This window comes from Bicyclus anynana, chromosome 20, assembly GCF_947172395.1.
Source record: "Bicyclus anynana chromosome 20, ilBicAnyn1.1, whole genome shotgun sequence".
NCBI classification, from domain to species: Eukaryota; Metazoa; Arthropoda; class Insecta; order Lepidoptera; family Nymphalidae; genus Bicyclus; species Bicyclus anynana.
Genome location: NC_069102.1, coordinates 9,548,006 through 9,570,137, shown reverse-complemented (window position 1 = coordinate 9,570,137; position 22,132 = coordinate 9,548,006). Strand labels below are relative to the sequence as shown.

The 22,132-nt window shown below is 37.8% G+C and overlaps 1 protein-coding gene across 1 annotated transcript in view; it reads right to left on the bottom strand.

Moving 5' to 3' along the window:
* Window positions 1-413: 413 nt before the first annotated feature.
* The window catches only part of LOC112058044 (follistatin-A), a 63,465-nt gene continuing 41,746 nt past the window's right edge, over window positions 414-22,132 (bottom strand). Inside the window, exons 4-7 of the mRNA XM_052887950.1 lie at window positions 18,529-18,738; window positions 6,854-7,069; window positions 5,882-6,103; window positions 414-4,450 (exon numbers count right to left, since the gene is read on the bottom strand). Of these exons, the coding sequence (XP_052743910.1) occupies window positions 4,374-4,450; window positions 5,882-6,103; window positions 6,854-7,069; window positions 18,529-18,738 (725 nt within the window). The 3' untranslated portion in view covers window positions 414-4,373. The remainder of the gene's footprint in view (window positions 4,451-5,881; window positions 6,104-6,853; window positions 7,070-18,528; window positions 18,739-22,132) is intronic.

Below are 22,132 nucleotides of genomic sequence, written 5' to 3'. Positions count from 1 at the left end.
AACAATTGTTTTGTTTGTAATGTATTCACAAACAAAACAATAATTTAAACTAATTATGAAAACGCATGTTTTTGTTTCATAATTTTATAAATTTGGCGGGCTATTTCAATCTCTTTTTTTTTCTATTCTTTACAAGTTAGCCTTTGACTACAATCTCACCTGATGATAAGTAATGATTCAATCTAAGTTGGAAGCGGGCTAACTTGTTAAGAGGAGAATGAAAATCTTCCCCATTTATTCCCCTTTCGGTTTCTACATGACATCGCTAAATAAAAATATAAATCGCTAAGTACGCTAAATCGCTTGGCGTGACGTTTTTGTCAGTAGGGTGGTAACTAGCCACGGCCGAAGCCTCCCACCAGCCAAACTCTTATATTTATAGGAAGTTTGTGATGTAATAAAAAAACCGAAAATCCATGTAAAATGTTTATGAAGAAACAAGGACAAATATATTATACATCATCTTCTAATGTTCGAAATGAGTTGACTACAACAATTTAGCAGTTCAACTACAACAATACGTAGTATAGTTAACAACTCGAGTATGCAGTGCGCGTAAACTTTACACAGTACAATCATTGTAGTTTTCATTTTAAATTAAACACAATTGATATAAAGAAAAGTTGTTTTTGGTAGTACGTAGTAGAACGTCACCAATGCGCTGGACTGATCAAGTAAAAACCGCTCTCCATGGATCGCTCCACGAATGTTCTAGGAGAGCCACACTGCGGGAGGAATGGCGACGGATAGTGAGGCTTGCCACCGCGCCCAAATGACGACCACGACCACTCTGTCAAGAGTGTAACGACGAAGAAGAAGTAGAACGTCTGTTTTTATACCGAATCACGACCACTCCGCGAGTGCGTTTTTGCCGTAGACTAAAGGACGAAATAGACAATTGATTGCATGTCGTTGTCAGTCATATATCGAATTTGATGTGATGAATTTTTAACTAAGTGGTTACCTATAATTGAAAAAAAAGTTGAGGCTATAATTTTGTGCTCACACGTTTCAAAAAGTCGAAATTTATTTATTTCAAGTAGGCTTAGTTTAAAACACTTTTGAAACGTCAAGTTTGATTATTTGTAAAAACAACCACCGTCTCGAAAGGCAGGTTCTGCTGAGAAGAACCGAAATAAAACTCAACAGTTGCTCTTTAAAAAAATCATACATTGTTATAATTTCCAATACTTGAAATAACGATTTGTTTGATTTATTCTTATCTGAGAAAACGGCACGCATTAAGTCAGTGAATTTCAAAACGGTTTGTCTCATTTTTTTAAAGAATCCACCCATAATTTGTTCTACTTTTGAAGCGATAACGACGGATGAATGGATTCGTCTATTGCTTTGTCTGTCTACGGTTTCACACGCCACGAGTAACTGTCAATCTATTGCTATTTTATTTCATGTCACGTCATAAGTGACGTTAAGAATCAGTCGTTCACAGTTCACAACAAACGGGTTATCAACGAATGATCGACCCGGTGCTGTAGACTGGACAACGAGCAATGAATCATAATTTAATTGTAACTGCTAGTACTCGAAGGTTTACGCATACTTTACAAAAATAATTGACAAGAGAAAGTCGTTAAGATACAATAATAATAGTTTCAAGTATTTTAAACATAGTCCACAATATGAGATTGTATAAATATTACTTTATAAGCGAGCGTATAAAAAATAAAATAATTTTCAAAATATCCAACTCATATGTTTACAATATTTTTTAAGTTATCCAAAAATGTGTACTGTGTCGACTGCAAATCTTTAAATCTGACTTAAATTTTAATAACATTAAATAGAATATGTTTTTGAATTTGAAATAAAAACGATAATTAAGTATAATACGTAATTCCACAATCAATGTAGAATTTGTGAATTTTTCATTTTGTTGACTAGACAAATATATCCAAACAAACCAATTATGACTCAACTAGAACTTAATGAGTATATTTAACGCTTACTAGCTTACAAAAAGTCCAATAATAATAATTAATAATAATAAAAAATCCAGTCTGGAAATAATAAATAATAATAGTTTTTTTTAAGAGACATGTTATTTATTCCATATTTAATTAATTTGCAATCGAAACACTAAACAACTAAATCTAAACACCATAATACAAAATAAAATAAAATTTTATTACATTTACCTTCCTTTGGATCAAATCTTTTAGTGTCATAAAATTCAATAATTATGCCGCGATTATATTATTTTTGTCATATAAGTATCTGAGATCTTACAGATAGTAATAATTTTAAATTAAACTCATTATCATACTAAATAAAACTTAAATGATAATAATAAGACTTACGTGGACTAATAGTCTAGTCTATATTAAAGAAATCATACTGTAAACTATTTAAAGCTAAGCAGGACGTCCAGAACTCAATTTTACTGTTTACACGTGACATTTTCATTCATTACATACCTCTCTTTAACTACCCACGACTGGCATCCATACAACTAAAATTCTTGGAAACATTTTGGAAATAATTTAAAAGTAACAATAAATTACTTCTTCATATCTACAGTCTATAAAGTCACCTAATTTCAATGTAAAATTGCTTGAAATTAATAAAAGTAATAATTATTAAACTTACATACACATAATACTGAAATAAGTATTTTTTTTTTCAATTCACGTTTTTACCGAATTTCGTAATAATTCATGATCCTGAGACACGTACATTTGTATATAAAAAATAAAATAAAACAAAACATTATAAACATAAATTTCACACAATTTTCAATAACATATTGCACTAAAACTTTATAACTTAATAATAAATATTGCATAAGCGTTAAAACCACATTACGTGAAGTAAAATTACTCAAGTCTTAAAGTACCTACTAAAAGTTATTAAAATTTTAAGAACAATTTGTCAGTCCAATAAAAGTTTTAAGGTATTTTATCCTACGAACATTGATTGACATAGCAAGTAGTAAAACGTTATTGCCTCTAAGATATTATAATATAAATAAATAATAAGATATTTTATAATAAATAAATAAAATAAAGATATATTTTCCGTACACATACTATTCTGTTGCATTCCAATTTAAGATTGAATCCTGGTTTGGGATGAACTTATCATATGATTTAAAAATTGCCATTGTAGTTACTAATTTACAAATTAATAATTTGCATACAGTTATCGAAGAAAATAGACGAAATATACCACTAATTTATAAATATCGTCAAAACCATTGTCTAAAATTAAAAAAAAAATACGGAAAAATATATCCCTACTCCTATAGATTGCAGTGAAACATTAACCTCTTATAATAAAAGGATGCACAATCATGTAGAAAAATTCACTTAAAAACTTGCCAATTTTGCTTAGACAGTTTCAGAATTTTAGAAAATTATACCATTAAATATAGTCCAATATTCAGTGAAATCCCAAATTCAGAGGAAATTCAACCTTAAGGGTTGAGTTTAAGGTTGAATTTGCAAATGCGACTATTTGAATTGAGCACCAAGAAGTTGTGTTTGGCACTCATTTAGTGGGGAAGTTTTTTGGTCGCTGATTGTGCATCCACTTTTTAATAGGAGATCGATGCGGTGAAACCTGTAAGAAGTCTATGGTATTATGAATTTTATTATGAACTTATGGAGCATTTAGCCTTTAGAGGTAATAACATCTTACTTATAGCGAACATCAACAAGAGAGAAATTAGGATTTTCTAGATTAGAAGTTCACGCATACATCGTACAAATACCGAATATTGTGCTAACTACAGATCTATCTTTAACATTTTGACTAAATATTAAGTAAGTACAATTTGGTGCTCAATTTTAATAATGTAAAGTGTTATTCATTTATAGCTAGTAAGACATTATTTATCTACAATAGTCGAAAAATGTGCATCAGATTCAAGAGTTTCCCTAAATCTATAACAAGTCACTACGAAAATTTCGCTTTGTTAAACTGGCATATCGACTGGAATACATAGAAAAACTTGCTCGAATCCCGCGTTATAAATGAATATGATTATCTCCGTAAAACTTTATTGTAGTATCGAAACAAGTCTTAGGATAACAGTTTAAAATTTTTCGTTTTTCTAAAATATTATGGTCGTTTTTCCTAACACTAGCAGACTATTGAACTCCTCTCCCACTCCGTTGTTTTATTTTGGAGCATATCTTGTTCAGTGTGCCTAGTGGCAGTTTTCAATGTTTCCATACCGTGACTATCGCGTAACCGTAACAATGTTTTGATACTGTGACTATCACAGTATCAAAACATTGGAAACTGCCACTAGGCACACAGGAATCCGTACCAATTTCACAGATTGCCGCGTCACCGTTCACCTACAAAGCTATTTAATTGTAACACTTCAATGCTAATTCTAGAGTGTATGACTATAGGACTCGCGTCGTGTCCACATCCTCCCTGTGTTTCTCGCCATTCACACTATTGTCCGTAATATTTTTATTATCTGAAATGGAAAAAAAAATCGTATTTTTATTCAGATATTTACAGTGTTGGTCAACCCCCCACTAGGTAGACCGATGACGTCAAGCGGGTGCTGGCGGCTTTGGAAGTCTATGCAAGAGTCCTATGTCCAGCAGTGGACGTCCATCGGCTGATATTGATGAATGATGATGATGAGTTTCAGTTACTGGATAACCAATGATAAATTTTCCGTGGCACTATAATATAATTATTATTATTATAAATCATCAGCGAAAGGACGTGTACTGCTGGATACATGCCTCTTGATCTTGTAAGAAATAAAAAACACCACAGTTAATGCAGTGTATTATGTAAATAGCCGTCTTCATCCAGCGGCTACTCCACTTGACAGGTCAACCTAGTGGAGGGTAGACCAAAAAAACCCCTCACTAGTTGCACTGAGGACATCAAGCGGGTTGTAGGTAGGGTTGCCAACATTTCTTGAGAAAAATTATAGTACTTTTCATATTTAGCTTTAGGAAAATATGCTCAAGGAGAATATAGTACCACCTATTTTACAGAATAAGCGAAGAAAATACATTAATTAGTTTATAAAGTAAAACTATAATTATTTGCATTTTTTGACAAAAATAAGTGCCAAATTTAATTTGTAAAATGTAATTTCTTCGTCTAAAGTACGCTAGACGCTAATCATTTGTGTAAAACTAATGGACATATCGTTATAAAAATTAAAGATTTGTTTTTTAGATTTTGTTGATGAAATATAGTATTTTTGCGAACTATATATTTCTGTAACCGTATATAAGTAGTACACAGACCCGAAATAAAGTACAATACTATATATTACACTGTAGTTGGCAACCCTATGTAGCGGAACTGCTGGATGTTGGCGGCTCGACACCGTGGTACATGCAAGAGGCATATGTTCAGCAGTGGACGTTCATCGGTTGTTAACTCAGACCAACTATTGTATAGGACCTGCCTCGTTAGATGTTACTTTTCTGTCAAAGTATATGATCTAATGTGATTATAAAAGCTGTCTCTATAGAATCGATGTTAAATAGTTGTAATCGTGTTCGTTGGTTAAAGAGCTCCGTAAAAATACTTCATGTGTAGTTGAATGGTGTAAAAAACGGACAAAAACTTCTAGTTTAGTTTAAGATATATACCAAATCTAAGATTGTTTTCCTCAGAAAATGACAGACAATTTTGTTTGTGACTATGAATGCGATACAGGTCCTTCTATAATTGTTCTGAGTCTCAGATCCACATAGTGGAGGGTCGACCAAATATAGGTGCACTGGGGACATCAAGCGGGTTGTAGGTAGGGTTGCCAACATTTTGTAGAGAAAAATATAGTATTTTTGCGTATATACAGACCCGAAATATATTACAATACTATACTTATATTATAGTACGGTTGGTATCGGTTGATGATGATTATGAGGGTTACCTTTGCACGGGCCCGGGTGCATCAGGTCGACGAGCTTGCCGGCGTGGCACGTGGCGCGCTGCAGCCGGCACCACGACACATAGGTGCGTGCGTCCGAGCCGCAGACCGAACGGCGAGCGCCGCCACGGCACGCGCCGCACGACACGCAGCGCGCGCCGCTCGCGCCGCCCGACACGCAGCGCTGGCCAGCGCCGCAGCGCACGCGCGCGCACGTCGCGTTCGCTGTGCAACAACAAAACAATAACATATACATAATATGTTCACTTCTGTTGCTTCTTTTTTCTTCTTTCCTTAGTGCACAGCCGCCGCACTCAGTGCGCACCCAACTTCGCGTCGAGAACGCATCGCTTCTCACCACCGCAACGCACACCTTCACAATCTCCCATTGTAAATGGTGTGTATAAAACTCCCACTCACCTATACAAGATCCTTTGTAAGCCAGAGGCAGCGCCTTCCCTCGCTCGCACGCCGCTTTCCTCAGCGCACAGCTGCACCGCACGCAATGCGCACCCAACTCTGCGTCGAGAACGCATCGCTTCTCACCACCGCAACGCACACCTTCACAACCTCCCAATGTAAATGGTGTGTATAAAACTACCACTCACCTATACAAGATCCTTTGTAAGCCAGAGGCAGCGCCTTCCCTCGCTCGCACGCCGCTTTCCTCAGCGCACAGCTGCACCGCACGCAATGCGCACCCAACTCTGCGTCGAGAACGCATCGCTTCTCACCACCGCAACGCACACCTTCACAACCTCCCAATGTAAATGGTGTGTATAAAACTACCACTCACCTATACAAGATCCTTTGTAAGCCAGAGGCAGCGCCTTCCCTCGCTCGCACGCCGCTTTCCTCAGCGCACAGCCGCCGCACGCACCCAACTCCGCATCGAGGACGCATTGCTTCTCACCACTGCAACGCACATCTTCCCAACTTCCCACTGTAAATGGTGTGTATAAAACTCCCACTCACCTATACAAGATCCTTTGTAAGCCAGAGGCAGCGCCTTCCCTCGCTCGCACGCCGCTTTCCTCAGCGCACAAGCGCCCGCGTACGTGCGACCGTCCACCGCGCACACGGGCGCGCCGGCCACGCTGCAGCCGCCGCACCGCACGCAGTGCGCGCCCAACTCCGCGTCGAGGACGCATCGCTTCTCACCACCGCAACGCACACCTTCACAACTTCCCACTGTAAATGATAACAAAAAAAAAAAATAAGTGAATGTACTACAGAGTAAAATTTTGAAGTGAAACTTCTTTAGGCGCATGAGGGTAAGAGAGAGCGATCGAGACCGATTGAGAGAAGAGTAATACAGGGCGAACGTAGCATGAACAACTAGCGAGTGAGAAAGATTGAGAGATTAAGTGAGACAGAGCGAACGTCGTATCACGCACAGTGCTATGGAGTGAGAGGTGGGAGAGAGCTATAGTGAGAAAGATTGAACGAGAGAGAGAAATCGCGCAATGTAAATATTAAAGAAATAAATTGAAAAAATTAAATTTATAATTTACATTAATTTTCAACACTTTTTATATTTTAATGACAATTGAATTCATAACCTATCGTCCTTTTTCCCTTCCTCTTAGTCTCCGAAATCTAAAGTTTTAGATTTGTATAAATATAAAAAAGATTTATAAATTAGTTTGCCAAAGAAGTTTCACTTCTGACATGTGTACTTTGTACGCACGCATTTTTTTATATATTTTTTAAATTTATTTATTTATGAAAAGTGACTCCATCTGCTTTCTTTTTATTTTGTGAACTGTTTTTACAATTTTTAAAAACACATGACGGCATGTGCACATTTTTCGTATTCAATCGCCGAAATTACCGTGACGTTATCGCTTCGGGCCTTCGAGTAGAACTGATTTGCGTACGTATCCTTCTTTGAATTTCGTATCCTTGAAGTGTACGACACCGTCATGTTCCGTACGCTATCAGTAATTTATTGATTAATCTGTGGAATGTACCTACTTAAGTACCTATGCTGTAGATACTATTTTAAAAAGTATTTATTATACGAGTACCGTGTCTATTTATAAATTGAAAACCACGAATGGTATTCGTCCAAAAATGATTTTCCTAAAACGATAGTAAGTACGAGTATAAATTAACGTTTTTGTGTAATTAATGATGACCAAACAACTGTCCCAAATTGAGTAATACTAATCTAAAACAATAAGGAGTCAGCAATATATTTAGCAGCTTGCAGGTTATTGCATTGCTATACACTCCGTATATGTACTCGTTTATGGGCTTTCAGTATGCCCTCTGATAAGCGTAGCGCTGACAACAATGAAAGAGGAAATATGACGCCCAACGTAACATAATAACGGAGTAGAAATCAGAGTAACGACTTAACGAGCGTGGCCTGTAAATATCCGACGCCTTTCCCAGCGGATTGTATCGTATTGCGGTTTATAGACCAGCGATAGATAGTCTAGTCTAGACAGCGATCAAGTGCAGCCACTTTAGGAGCTTAGATTACGGAGAATTTATCACGGTTGAAATCAGGCCGAACAGCTTGTGCGAAACTATTTTGTATCTGGCTATCGGTGAGATAGTTGGAGGTCCTTTGACAAAATTATGCATAACGCCAATTTAGTAATGGTAGATTAAAATACTTAGCGTTTGGAATTTTACTCAACCTACATTTACTTCCCTCAATATCTACCTACTACTAAATAGTAGTATACACCCGCGAGTTTGTGTAAAAATCTCTTATTGGGGAGTCATGTTAGGTTGAAATATTCTAATGAATTACCTACTACCTACCTTCATTAATCAATAGGCCAGCCAAAACACGGTGTACCTATCTGATTTTTAGTATGTTCTACATTAAGGCTATGTTCTTATTAGGTATACCTACCCAAGTCTGCGACTCAAAGTTAAGGTAACTTTTTACCCATGAAAGGCTTGTTTCCGATTCCGCCCTATTATATCCAGGCATTGTTCGTCTAAAGCTACTTTGTACGTTTTTCAAATCGCTGGTCTAGGTATAGGTCAATTTATTATTGACCACAGAATCATGATAGTCGTCCACTGATCCGCATCGTACGTATCGGACGCATCGCATCAAACGAATTTAAAATTTTACGATAGTTAGATAAAATCCGTTCGATGTGATCCGTACGATGCAGATCAGTGGACGCACTTGTATGTCTATCTCTATAGATAAAAAGAACATCCTATGATAAAAAGAAATCCGTTGGACGCGATCTTAGACCATGATGCGATGCGTCCGATGGGTACGATGCGGGTCTGTGGACTCCTACCATTACGGCACTACTTTACCTGTGACTTCAGTGACTTCACTGACATAACGTTTAAGTGTAATAGGCCAAGAGATAACGCAACAAAATCTCCCTGTCAGCTTTGTTTTGTGCTTATTCATAGAACAAAATCGGCCACATCTGACGTCAGCTACATTCTGAGAATTTCAAGTACCTACCTGTCTGTGTATTACATTATGAGAATTGCGTTGTGGTGAGTCTAGCACTCTAGCACATCGTAAAATGTTATACAACGAGCAGTAGGTGCATTTATATTTTATATGTGGGCTATTTTGTGCGCTACAAATATTATATTGATGTTCAATCTTACCTAGGTACCTACGAAGTTTTAAAGAGTCTTTTGATATACATATGTATCCATAGACAGAAGGGAAAACATCAGTATTTGGAATTGGAGACACCTGCAGAGTGTCAGAGAATTTGTTTTAAATGTGTGTCAAAAAAACTTTAAAATTAATACTTAATTTTCATTACATGAAGATAATTTTAATAAATTAAATATCACGTGTTTCAAACGGTGAAGGAAAACATCGTAAGGAAACCTGCATACCAGAGATTAATCTTAATTCTCTGCGTGTGTGAAGTCTGCCAATCCGCATTGGGCCAGCGTGGTGGACTATTGGCCTAACCCCTCTCATTCAGAGAAGAGACTCGAGGTATAATGAAAGATAATTTAATCGTCATTTTTCTATTGGTAGTTACGCAGGTAATATTTTAACAATCATAGGTAGCTAAGTGAGTTCTTTTTATTAAAACACAATATTCCTTTCCTCAAAGAATATTTGCATACGTAGATATTAAAACGCAAAGTGTCCAGCAACCAGTTCCAGCGCGAACCAGACGGAGAGTCCTCATTGCATACCATGAATAACAATCTCAACGCGCAGACACTGCGCTGATAACGTCGATAAGTAAACGTAATGGTTGCCATAAACACACATTCATAAGTTCTAGCATTGTCTAAGAGCATTGTTTATTGTTGGAATATTATTGCATGTAGGTATTTGATATTTCTTTAATTTAAAACTTTAAAAAATAAATAGCTTATTTTTTAAAATGGTTTGAATGGTTCAATAAGGTTCTACTAAATTGAAAAAAAAAATTAATTACATGAAAATTTTAATTTTTGAATAATTTTTTGACAATACGAGCCAAAACGCCTATCGGCCGTGTTGTTCTATATTATTTCAACTATTTCATGGCGTCACGTTAACAAATCCTTTACAAACGGAGCGTTTGACAAAAATATTAATTAGCATTGTGACGTCACAAAATGGATGGAAAAATTAAAAAAATACATAATATTAAATTTTTTATTAATTAATATCGATATATTTTCAGACCCTTATTTCAAGTACTATACGAAATTAATTTTATTTAGATTAAAGTGTTCAAATATGAATCGAGATCCCATCAAAATACATACATTATACTTTTATACTAGCTGAAGTGGCAGACGTTTAGCTTTATAAATGAAAAAAAATTGGGGTGGATTTATCAATTAAATTTGATATGAGACTATCCTATTGTGAAAAGCCATTGTAAAACGAATTGAAACTTGGATACCACGTCACAATACGAAACAGAACCACTGTGACATCACATTCTATTATATCATTGATCGATTGGTTCCCAATAACAATAGCTACTCATTTACTTTATGAATAATGCTAAACACGTAGGCCTTTTTTGTCCACCATCTCTTACAGACGCATTTATAATCTGTGAGGGTTTATTTTTTCACATCCATTGAGTCGCGTTATCTGTGTGCGTAACGAAGGAAGCGCGTCGGCCGGTTTCTTCTAATTACGCGGATTCTACACGCTGTAGTCCGAGAGTCGATGGACATGTTGCACGAATTATTTATACAAACAATAAGTATGTATTTGGCATTGTGATTGATTTTATGTTGTACATTTGTTAATTTAATTATTACTTTCTATCTTTTAAGAAATTTTGATAATTTAATAATACATTTTATATTATTATACATAGTACAACAGCACATAGTTTTTTTTTGTTTTAATATAAATTGTTTTATGTCAGAGATGACCGAATACATTTGAATGTAGGTATGTGTTAGCAAATAAAGAATTTAATTGAATTGAAAATAATTGAGGATTTTTAGTTTGCTTAGTATACTTATATAGTTATAGGGCATATTCAGAAATATGAAATATGGTTAGGTAGACCTGTTATTTACGTCAAACTTAGTAGTAGCATTATTTCCAGCTTATCGTCAAAAACTACTTTTTACGCCTGATCGTACGAACGATTTTTGGGCGGTAGCAAGTAGTTTAGAATGGCACTCGACTAAATGCTAAAATAGTCTGAACTAGGCCTAAGGATTCATGCAGACCGCGTGAACTTAGATTTGTGTGATTCCTCAATACTGTGGTATTAATAGGTTGTTAATAAAGACCAAAAAATATAGAGTTACGTGATTGCCCAGTGGATATAACGTCTGCCTCCGATTCCGGAGGGTGTGGGTATCGAATCCGGTCTGGGGCATGCACCTTCAACTTTTCAGTTTTGTGTATTTTAAGAAATTAAATCACGTGTCTCAAGCGGTGAAGGAAAAACATCGTGAGGAAACCTGCATACCTGAGTATTTTCTTAATTCTCTGCATGTGTGAAGTCTGCCAATCTGCATTGGGCCAGCGTGGTGGACTATTGGCCTAACCTCTCTCATTCTGAGAGGACACTTGAGCTCAGCAGTGAGCCGAATATGGGTTGATAATGATGATGATGAATAAAGACTAAAATAGTGAATAGGCCAGCTGGATATTCACAATTCTAAGTAGCCGAAGCATTTCGCAAGGAAGTTGCGTCGACACTTGACATATTAACACCTGGAAGTCAGACAAAAATAACAGACTCGAGACATGCCTTGGAAACTCGCTCGCAACATTGTCGGCCTGTTAGCGGCTTATACAGATCAGTATAGTGGAACCAGTTTTACATGTTACATCGATGTCTGTTGTGTTACTGGTAAGTTGTTTGTTTTGTAAGTGTTCAAATATCAACCGAGATCCCATCAAAATATATCTATACTAATATTATAAAGCTGAAGAGTTTGTTTGTTTGGTTGAACGCGCTAATCTCAGGAAGTACTGGTCAGATTCGAAAAATTCTTTCAGTGTCAGATGATCCATTTATCGAGGAAGGTTATAGGCTATTATCCCTGTATTCCTACGGGAACCACGCGAGCGAAACCGTGTGCCGTCAGCTAGTTCATTATACTTTTATACTAACTAAATATATATAGGTATAAAAATAGACAACAACCAATTCTTAGACCTACCGAATATAAAATTTGATCAAAATCGTTCAAGCCGTTTCGGTGGAGTATGGCAACTAACATTATGATAGGAGAATTTTATACTTTTATATAAAATCTAAAACTCTGCTTTTTTTTTAAATGTTATTACTAATACGGTTTGAACAAACGCGGTAAACCTAAAAGAAAAGCAGAAAATTCGATAGAAGCTGTTTTAAATCTCTTTAAAGAAGCTAAAATCAAAGTAATTAGGAATGTCTTTATTCTAACTGCTCAATGAGATAATAATTAATTGAGACGGGACGAAGCCTACATAATATTTAATTTTAACATCCGTTTAATTGAAACTTTGGAGTACAAAAAGTTTAAAATTGAAAGAGACAATCCCTAGCCGTCTGTGGCAGTACCCAGTAGTATTTACTACTTGTTTAAGTCTAAAGTCATGTAGCATACTATTTTTACCGGTGAAACTAAAAGCACGATAAGGATTAATGCCTTTGACAAGCGCGGCGTTACATTGTAGCGAAGTCTCTAAAAGTTCGTTCAATTTGAGATGCTACTTTGTACGCATAATGACGTATAAAACATCTGCTTTTACCGTCATCTATTCTTAGTTAGTGCCAGGTGTCCGGATAAAGACGGACATAGTTAGGCTTTTCTATGTGTCGGTTAAACGGTGTCCGGATTATCCGGCTTTTGTTAGGCTACATTTCGCAAACGAGCGAACGACGAGTGTGTGTGGGAGCAAAATTGACGGTAATAATCATAAATTATTGATTTTAAATATGAAAATAACATTGTCAGATCCAACATATGTATGTAATGTAGTAAATGATGTACACAAAATCCTCATTAATATAGGCAGTCCTTTTTACCCAAATGTCAGGCCAAACTGGCTAGATTGTCCGGCTTTTAATTTCGGCGATCTGGCAACGTAATGAAAACATTTTGTAAGCTCAATTAGCCACCTGGAATGTCTTGTGATTTTTTCAATGTAAATAGATTTTACTCTAGATTAACACATGGGCTTTTCATCCCAGAAAAACGCATGGTTCCCGGGGAATTTGTGAAAAACTGAATTCCACGCGACCGAAGTCGCGGGCGTCCGCTAGTCTAGAATATCTAGGAGTCCCATTCACACACGCCCCGGGCAACTCGTCTCGACTAGACGCATCAAGCCTCGCAAGCTATTGAGTTCTTGGTTCGAGTGACCACGCATATCTAGCTCGAAACAGGACACTTGGTTTAAATTAATATTATATTCCCGGTTTCTGACGGCCACCGTGGCGCAGTGGTATGCTCGCTGGTTTTTACAAAACGGAGGTCCTGGGTTCGATGCCCAGCTAGGCAAATTGAGTTTTTTTTAATTGGTTCAGGTTGGTGGGAGGCTTCGGCCGTGGCTAGTTACCACCCTACCGACAAAGACGTACCGCCAAGCGATTTAACGTGGACTTACATCCTCCTACTAACAAGTTAGCCCGTTTCCATCTTAAACTGCATCATCACAAAATCAGTTCAGTATATCTACCCCCTGTAATTCCCCCCCCCCTGAGATTACCTCCTGTAATATCACAAACTTTACCTGTGAGTGTCATAGGCTATAGTTTATACCCATATTCTCCCAGGAACAGGAACTACGCGGGTGAAACCGCGGGGATTCGGCTATTTTTTGCAACTGATTGAGAAATATGAAGTATTAAGTGGAATGAAGTTTTTCCCAAATCCCGCGGGAACCATGCATTTTTGCAGATGAAAAGTAGCCTATGTGTTAATGCAGAGCAAAATCTATTTCCATTCCAAACTTCAGCCAAAACGCTTCAGTAGCCGCAGTGTAAAAGAGGAACAAACATACACACTTACACACAAACTTTCGCCTTTATAATATTAGTGTGATAGTGTGAATACAACCTGTAATTCTTTAGACTGCATTGCGTAGGAACTCAATAACGTTTGGTCACAACATTCTCGATACACTCAATCCCGATAGAGACGTACCGAGCCTTATATGAAACTGCAATTTACAATAGTACAGGAGTGTGCCGTCCATCGCAGGACAGGGATTAATACGTGTAAAAGGAACAAGTCCGCAGTTCCTGGTGCCGGGCAGACCATAATTATAGCTTCAGTCAATGGTGGAATGCTCCAGGCAGGCGTTTGATTATCGGTTGCCTATAGACCCTTTGAGAGTGTACTAGTAAATGGATGCGCTCTGTCAATGACCTAGTAATTGACAACGCACTGGTTTTTTAAAGTCGATATAACGTCGGCTTTGCTCAGTTTCCGGTGTGATTAGATTTTCATGGCTATATGACTATATGTGTTTAACTTATGTTTCCACAATTTTCTGAATCAAAAAAAATTGTAAAATGTTGTTAAAAATTTAAAATTTAAAAAAAATGTAATTTTCATGGCTGTATGGCGATTCAGAAAATTGTGGAAACATAAGTTATACACTTATTAAATTGTTAAAAATTAAAAATTTAAAAAAAAATGTAATTTTCATGGTCGTATGGAGATTCAGAAAATTGTGGAAACATAAGTTATACACTTATTATATTGTTAAAAATTAAAAATTTAAAAAAAAATTAGATTTTCATGGCTGTATGTATGTATCTCATTTTTTTGATGTAACAATTGTCTCAATGAATTAATGTGTCTCATTTTTTTAACTTATGTTTTCACAATTCAGAAAATTGTGAAAACATAAGTTAAATATACACTTACTTAATTGTTAGAAATTGAAAATTTTGAAAAATCCTCGAATATAATGAAATTGTTTTTTACAAGTCTTCTAATATTTTCTTTCATTTGAGACTCGAGTATATTTGCAGACTTTCGGTTACTCTTCCCCACTTTCATCCCTCACGACTTTTAAACGGCTTTACCGATTTTCATCAAACAAATTTAAGAACACTCGCAGATAAGTCACCTTTATAAAAAAAAACTAAATTAAAATCGCTTCATCCGTTCGGGAGCTATGGTGCCACAGACAGACACGTAAAACTTATAACACCCCTTTTTTTACCTCGGCGGTTAAAAAAATTATAATAATCTCTGATTCGGGTAGAGGTATTTCAAAAACTTTTGAAATTAACTTCAGTCAATATAGATTTATTATTCTTAGAGGAGACTCGAGCTCAACAGTGAGCCTAATATGGGTTGTTCATGATGATGATGAGAAAGTGAGATAGAGGAAATTCTCGATCTATACTAATATTATAAAGCTAAAGAGTTTGTTTGTTTGATTGAACGCGCTAATCTCTAGAACTACAGGTCCGATTTGAAAAATTCTTTCAGTGTTAGATAGCCTATTTGTCGAGGACGGCTATATATTATCCCTGTATTCCGAACCACGCGGGTGAAACCGCGCGGCGTCAGCTAGTATTTAATATGAGTAGGTCATAGAACAAGTAAATATTGCTGTTTTAAGTTTTTATTATTAAAACTGTTGCTAGGTGCTTAAGAGAACTTGTTGCCAACCGGATAATCGTACAGGTGTTTTTTGCACCTCGCTTATAAAGATCGGTTCAATACCTACGTAACTTTAGAAAATTAATAAAAATGTGCATTACAGAAGTGATAACTTAAGCCTGCTGCCGTATGCGTGAGAGAAAGGGAAGCACGACAGAGTGGCACCGTAACGCGTTACGTTACGATGCTTACCCTCCCATAAGAAGTCGAAAAGATCTAGAGTCGTACAACTCTAAACAACCCATTCGCTTAGTTGGAGGGCAAAGAGGTAAGTACATAAGATATATTTAAAGGGCAAGTCTAATCTCAATAGGTACCTACTAATATCAAAAAAGTTCTTCCTTTTCACGGCTAAACCGCTAAACCGATTTAGAAAAGATTTCACTGGTGGGAAGCTTCGGCCATGGCTAGTTACCACCTACCGTTCCGGTACGATGTCGTGTAGAAAGTGATAGGTGTGTGCATTTCCATTTTCATTCTCCTACTAACAAGTTAGCCCGCTTCCTTAGACGACATAATCACGCATAGTCAGGTAAAATTTTAGTCAAGGGCTAACTTGTTAAGTGTAAAGGATTAAAAAAAAAAGATGAATAAATAAAGCTCTAGCAGATAAAAATAACTAGCGACCGTCTTAAGTTGATTAAATTTATTTACATTTGATCCATATGTAATGTCGATTGGATTCATCGGACGTTACGATAAGACACACTAAACGGGCGTCAGCCATCAGTCGCGTCTGTCTGTACGCTCCATGCAGCTAGGGTTGCCAGATCGCCGAAATTAAAAGCCGGACAGTCCAGTCAGTTTGGCATGAAATAGGAATGCCCACCGGCCCAGGGAACCCAGATATATCCGTGTATAAAAGTATATAGATGATAGTAAGATGTATATAAGGATCTGGTTAGTTAATTCGCTTAATAAAAGTTTCTTGAAGAAAAATAATTTTTTTATCACTATTCTAGGGCAAAATGTTCGCCGGTGTACCAAATCAGCGATGTAACATTTGAAGCTGTATTATTTATTTTTGTTACCAACAAGAAAACGAACAAACAAGCCAATCATAAGTCTTCAAAAAATATCGTAAAACGATCTTAGCTTGTCCACGTTGTAGACAAATTAAAGATGAATTAAAAATCTTGTAGCAAACTTTTTTTGATAAAGTAATGATTTCATTATTGAAGTAGAATTATCGAGATTTTTTTAGACATAAGTAAACTGCCGGGCGGTTAGGGTAGGTCTAGGCCGGGGATGGGTATTCCCCTTTGGGTAAAAAGGTCAGACACCCTACATTAATGAGTATTTTGTGTACATCAGTATAAATAGGTACCTACGACAATTTGTTTTAATGTAAAGTCAAGCATTCATGATTATTACTCGTTTGCTAAAAGTAAAGCCTGATAAAAGCCGGACACCTTTTATTTTGGCCGGACACGGAATAGAAAAGTCCAACTATGTCCGGCTTTGTCCGGAAACCTGGCAACACTACATGCAGCCACGTGCCAATGAGTGGCTGATAAAACGTCAATTATATAGCTGGACCGCTTTGATATGTTTTTATTAATTCTGTAATAGCACTTTAATGAGATTTATGGCACACTTTATTGCTACATTTGCTAGTATTTTATGTTTAACCGTTTAATTTGTTTCCGTAACGTTCATTACCTTTCAACTAAATAGTATCCTTCTTTAATGGTAAATAGTTACAGATCTTTGCCTGTTCTTTAGAAGAATCATCTACAGAAAACATCGTAGAGTAATCTGCACACCTGAGAATTCTCTTCCTGTGTGAAGTCTGCCAATCCGCATTGGGCCAGCGTGGTGGACTATTAGCCTAAACCCTCTTATTCTGAGAGGAGACTTGTGCTCAACAGTAAGCCGAATATGGGTTGTCAATAATGAATGATGAAGACATTTTTAATAGTATTTTTTTAGTTTCTACAAGTTAGCCCTTGACTGCAATTTCACCTGATGGTAAGTATGCAATCTAAGATGGAAGCAGGCTAACTTGTTAGCAGTAGGATGAAAATCCACTACGGCCTCGCACCACCCAGATCTGGACCAATTAAGAAAACTTCAATCGGTCCAGCCGGGGATCGAACCCAGGACCTTCGTCTTGTAAAGGTCGTCGTCAGTATAGACGAGATACGTTGAGATGCTTGTGGTATAGCTTGGCAAATTCGTTCGTAACACTTCCGATGGTCCGCGCAAGCCGGGACGGCGGTAGCGATAGGTTTCGCCCCCCCCTGTCGCCCGCATATCACGGGAGTGTCATCAACGAACTTGCCAAACTATAGATCACTAGTGGACGCCCGCGACTTCGACCGCCAACCATGGATTTTTCCGGGATAAAAAGTAGCCTATGTGTTAATCCAAGTTATAATATATCTCAATACTAAATGTCAGCTGATTTGGTTCAGTAGTCGAGGCGTGAAAGAGTAAATTTTCGGGATAAAAGTAGCCTATGTGTTAATGCAGTGTAAAATCTATTTCCGTACCAAATTTCAGCCAAATCGCTTCAGTAGTAGCGGCGTTATAGAGTAACAAGCATCCAAACATCCATACAAACTTTCGTTTATAATATTAGTAGGATTATAGGCACTCACCTCTGCACGGGCCCGGGTAGTCCAGCGACAGGTGCTTGGCGGGGCGGCGGCACGCGCGGCGGCGCAGGCGGCACAGCGAGCGGTACGTCTTGCCGTCGCTGCCGCACACGGGGCCCGCGCGCCGGCACGCCGCGGCACACACGCAGCGCGCGCGCCCGCCGCGCACCACGCAGCGCCGCGCCGCGCCGCACGACACGCCCGCGCACGACTCTGAAACACGCATTTCTGTTAGCTACTGACCAACAGCACCGGCCCGAAGTAAATTTTAAAATGGAGCGAGATCCAATTATGGCGCCTCTTCTGTTTGCTCCTAATAATATGTACAGGGCCGGCCCGCCCATTCGGCAAAAGGAGCAGTCGCTCCAGGCGCCAAATCCTAGAGGGCGCCTAAATGGTAAAGAACGTTGGTCACTCCAGAGTATGGTCGAGATCTTCACGTTTCATACTTACTTTGCACTTACAATTGGTATAGGTATATATTATTAGGAACAAACATGAGAGGCGCCATAATTGGATCTCGCTCCATTCTAAAATTTACTTCGGGCCGGCGCTGAATATGTAGATACCTATACCAAAGAATGAGTGTAAAGTAAGAATGGAACGCGAAGATCTCGACCACTCTGGGGTGACCAATTGAAAATCAGGCGCAGTACCGTCTACGGTTGAGTAGGATTATCATTTAGGAACTCTCTAGGATTTGGCGCCTGGAGCGACTGCTCCATTCGCCGTATGGACGGGCCGGCCCTGCTGACCAGCACACCATAAATGCAAAAATGCGCTGCCTACCTTGAGAACTCATTCGTCGTCGTTATCAACCCGTATTCAGCTCACTGCTGAGCTCTAGTCTTCTCTCAGAATGAGAGGGATTAGGCCATTAGTCCACCACGCTGGCCCAATACGGATTGGCAGACTTCACACACGCAGAGAATTAAGAAAATTCTGTGCTATGCAGGTTTCCTCACGATGTTTTCCTTCACCGTTTGAGACACGTGATATTTAATTTCTTAAAATGCACGCAACTGAAAAGTTGGGAGGTGCATGCCCCGGACCGGATTCGAACCCACACCCTCCGGTTAGTAGGAGCAGAGCAGTGAAGGGAAATGTTGGGAAAACAGGAGAAGTTACTCCATTTTTACAGCGATATTACTGTAAGGGCTGGATTTTAAAGAGGTCTAAGGGCAGACGAAGTTGCGGGCGTCCGCTAATTTGACATTAAACGTTTATTATGTAGGTACTTACAGGAAAATTCCTGTGAGTAATAAACAACGTATCCTGATATAGAATCAACAGGTTCTCATAATCTTACAAGTTAATTTTATTCAAAAATAATTAGTTATGTACAGTTTATCTTTTATCGAAATAGTAAATGCACAACTTGACATGTTGTTAAACAACTCAATATGTTAACGAATAAGATATCGTAATAAAATCTTAATGCGAAGGTAACTTTCAGGGAGGACATAACTTTTACTTCGTTATCAACCCATATTCGGCTCACTGTGAAGCTCGAGTCTTCTCTCAGAATGAGAGGGGTTAGGCCAATAGTCCACCACGCTGACCCAATGCGGATTGGCAAATTTCACATGCGCCAGAGAATTAAGAAAATTCTCTGGTATGAAGGTTTCCTCACGATGTTTTCCTTCACCGTTTGAGACACATGATATTTAATTTCTTAAAATGCACACAACCGAAAAGTTGGAGGTGCATGCCTCAGACCGGATTTGAACCCACATCTTCCGAAAACGGAAGCAGAGGTCATATTCAAAGGGCTATCACGTTCATCAAATATCACATTTATAATGAATCTACTCGTACTCTTGCTTTACAGGCTGATCTCACTGAGAAGAGACAACCAGAAACTCATCATTACTTACATGTACATACACGATACATATTTTTTTATTCTTTACAAGTTAGCCCTTGACACCTGATGGTAACTGATGATGCAATCTAAGATGAAAGCGAGCTAACTTGTTAGGAGAAGGACAAAAATCCACACCCCTTTCGGTTTCTACACGACATCGTACCGGAAATCGCTTGGCGTTACGTCTTTGTCGGTAGGTTGGTAAAAAGCATCACACCAGCCAAAAGATCCTACTGAGAAGTGCCAACCAGAAACTTCGACACGATACATTTCCGCGTGACCGTTATCTACTGTCTCTTGTACTATATTTTTATAATTTAAACCAAACATATTAAGAAGCTAATAATAGTAGTAGATTGTACGATAAGTGTGTAATACACGCTGCAGACGGTATTAGACACGATTATTCCGATTACGGTGATAATGAGCTCACTTAAGAGCGCGCAACGCGTCGGTACGATATGGATAAAATTCGAAGCGCGAACGAGACGCCGAATTATGACTTTCACGTGAGTGAAAAGCACGGAGCCATTGACGCGCGACGCAAATTTTATGACGTGAGCGCCAAAACCATTTTTACCTAATTGCAAGTAAATTAAACAACATAACGAAAAACAAAATGGCCATGTTCATGATATATACCTAATTTTCTATACAAAACAAAAATTTAAGAAAATAAGTTTGCTTTTCCTGAGATTGAAAGCAAAATGTGAGCAAAACATGTATTTTTCAAAAAAATAAACTATCGAGAAAAGTTTTACAAAATATGTATTTTGTATAGTCATAACGAAGCTAACACTTTGAAATATCGTTTACCCAAATATCAGGCTCCTAACTTTTCCAGAATCTGAGATCCAGAACCATTTGTAACCACCAAATTACATATTGCACACTCTTAATGCCGCACTACGTTGTTTACGCCACGTGAATATCGTGTGACTCAACGGTCGAATATTTTAAGATGTTGTCGCGCTGGTTTTTTTACACTGTGACGGCATGGCATTTGACTTGTCGAGACCTACTACCATTTACGGTTACGCCACTAGGGTACAGCCTTGGTGAAATTAGGGCCTTTTTTGTGTTTTGCGCATGTGTGTGCATTCTCGGTAATTTTAAGAGCGTTTATCGACTTTTTTAAACCACGTTTTTGAAGGGAAACTTCTCAACTCAAACATGGTTAAAAATGTTGTTTTAGTTTTAGTTTAATGTGTATGGTTTTCTACGGTTCCCAGTTGCGGATTACAAGTTTTCAGTTGGGTGCATTTTAAGAAATTAAATATCACGTGTCCCAAACGGTGAAGGAAAAAAATCGTGGGGAAACCTGCATACCGGAGATTTTTTTTAATTCTGCGTGTGTGCCAATCCGCGTTGGGTCATCGTAAAGGGACTATTGGCTTAACCCTTCTCATTCTGGGAGGAGACTCGAGCTCAGCAGTGAACCGAATATGGGTTGATAATTATGAGGCTGTTTAATAGTTGCCAATCCTGCTGGACCTCTGAAATTCGATAACCTAGATTTATTTTTTTAAAACCATAAAACGACCATTTTTGGGCTAATTATACCGCCCCCTAAAATTTACCGCCCTAGGCTTCAGAGTCCAATCTACTTAGTTTGCTGGTAAATCCAGCACACGGTTCCTTGGAAGAGATATGTAAGTACAGTTTTATCGAACCACACTTTTGATTGGTTTCTACTAGTGAAGTCAGCGATACTCAGACAACAGATAGATCGACTTTGCG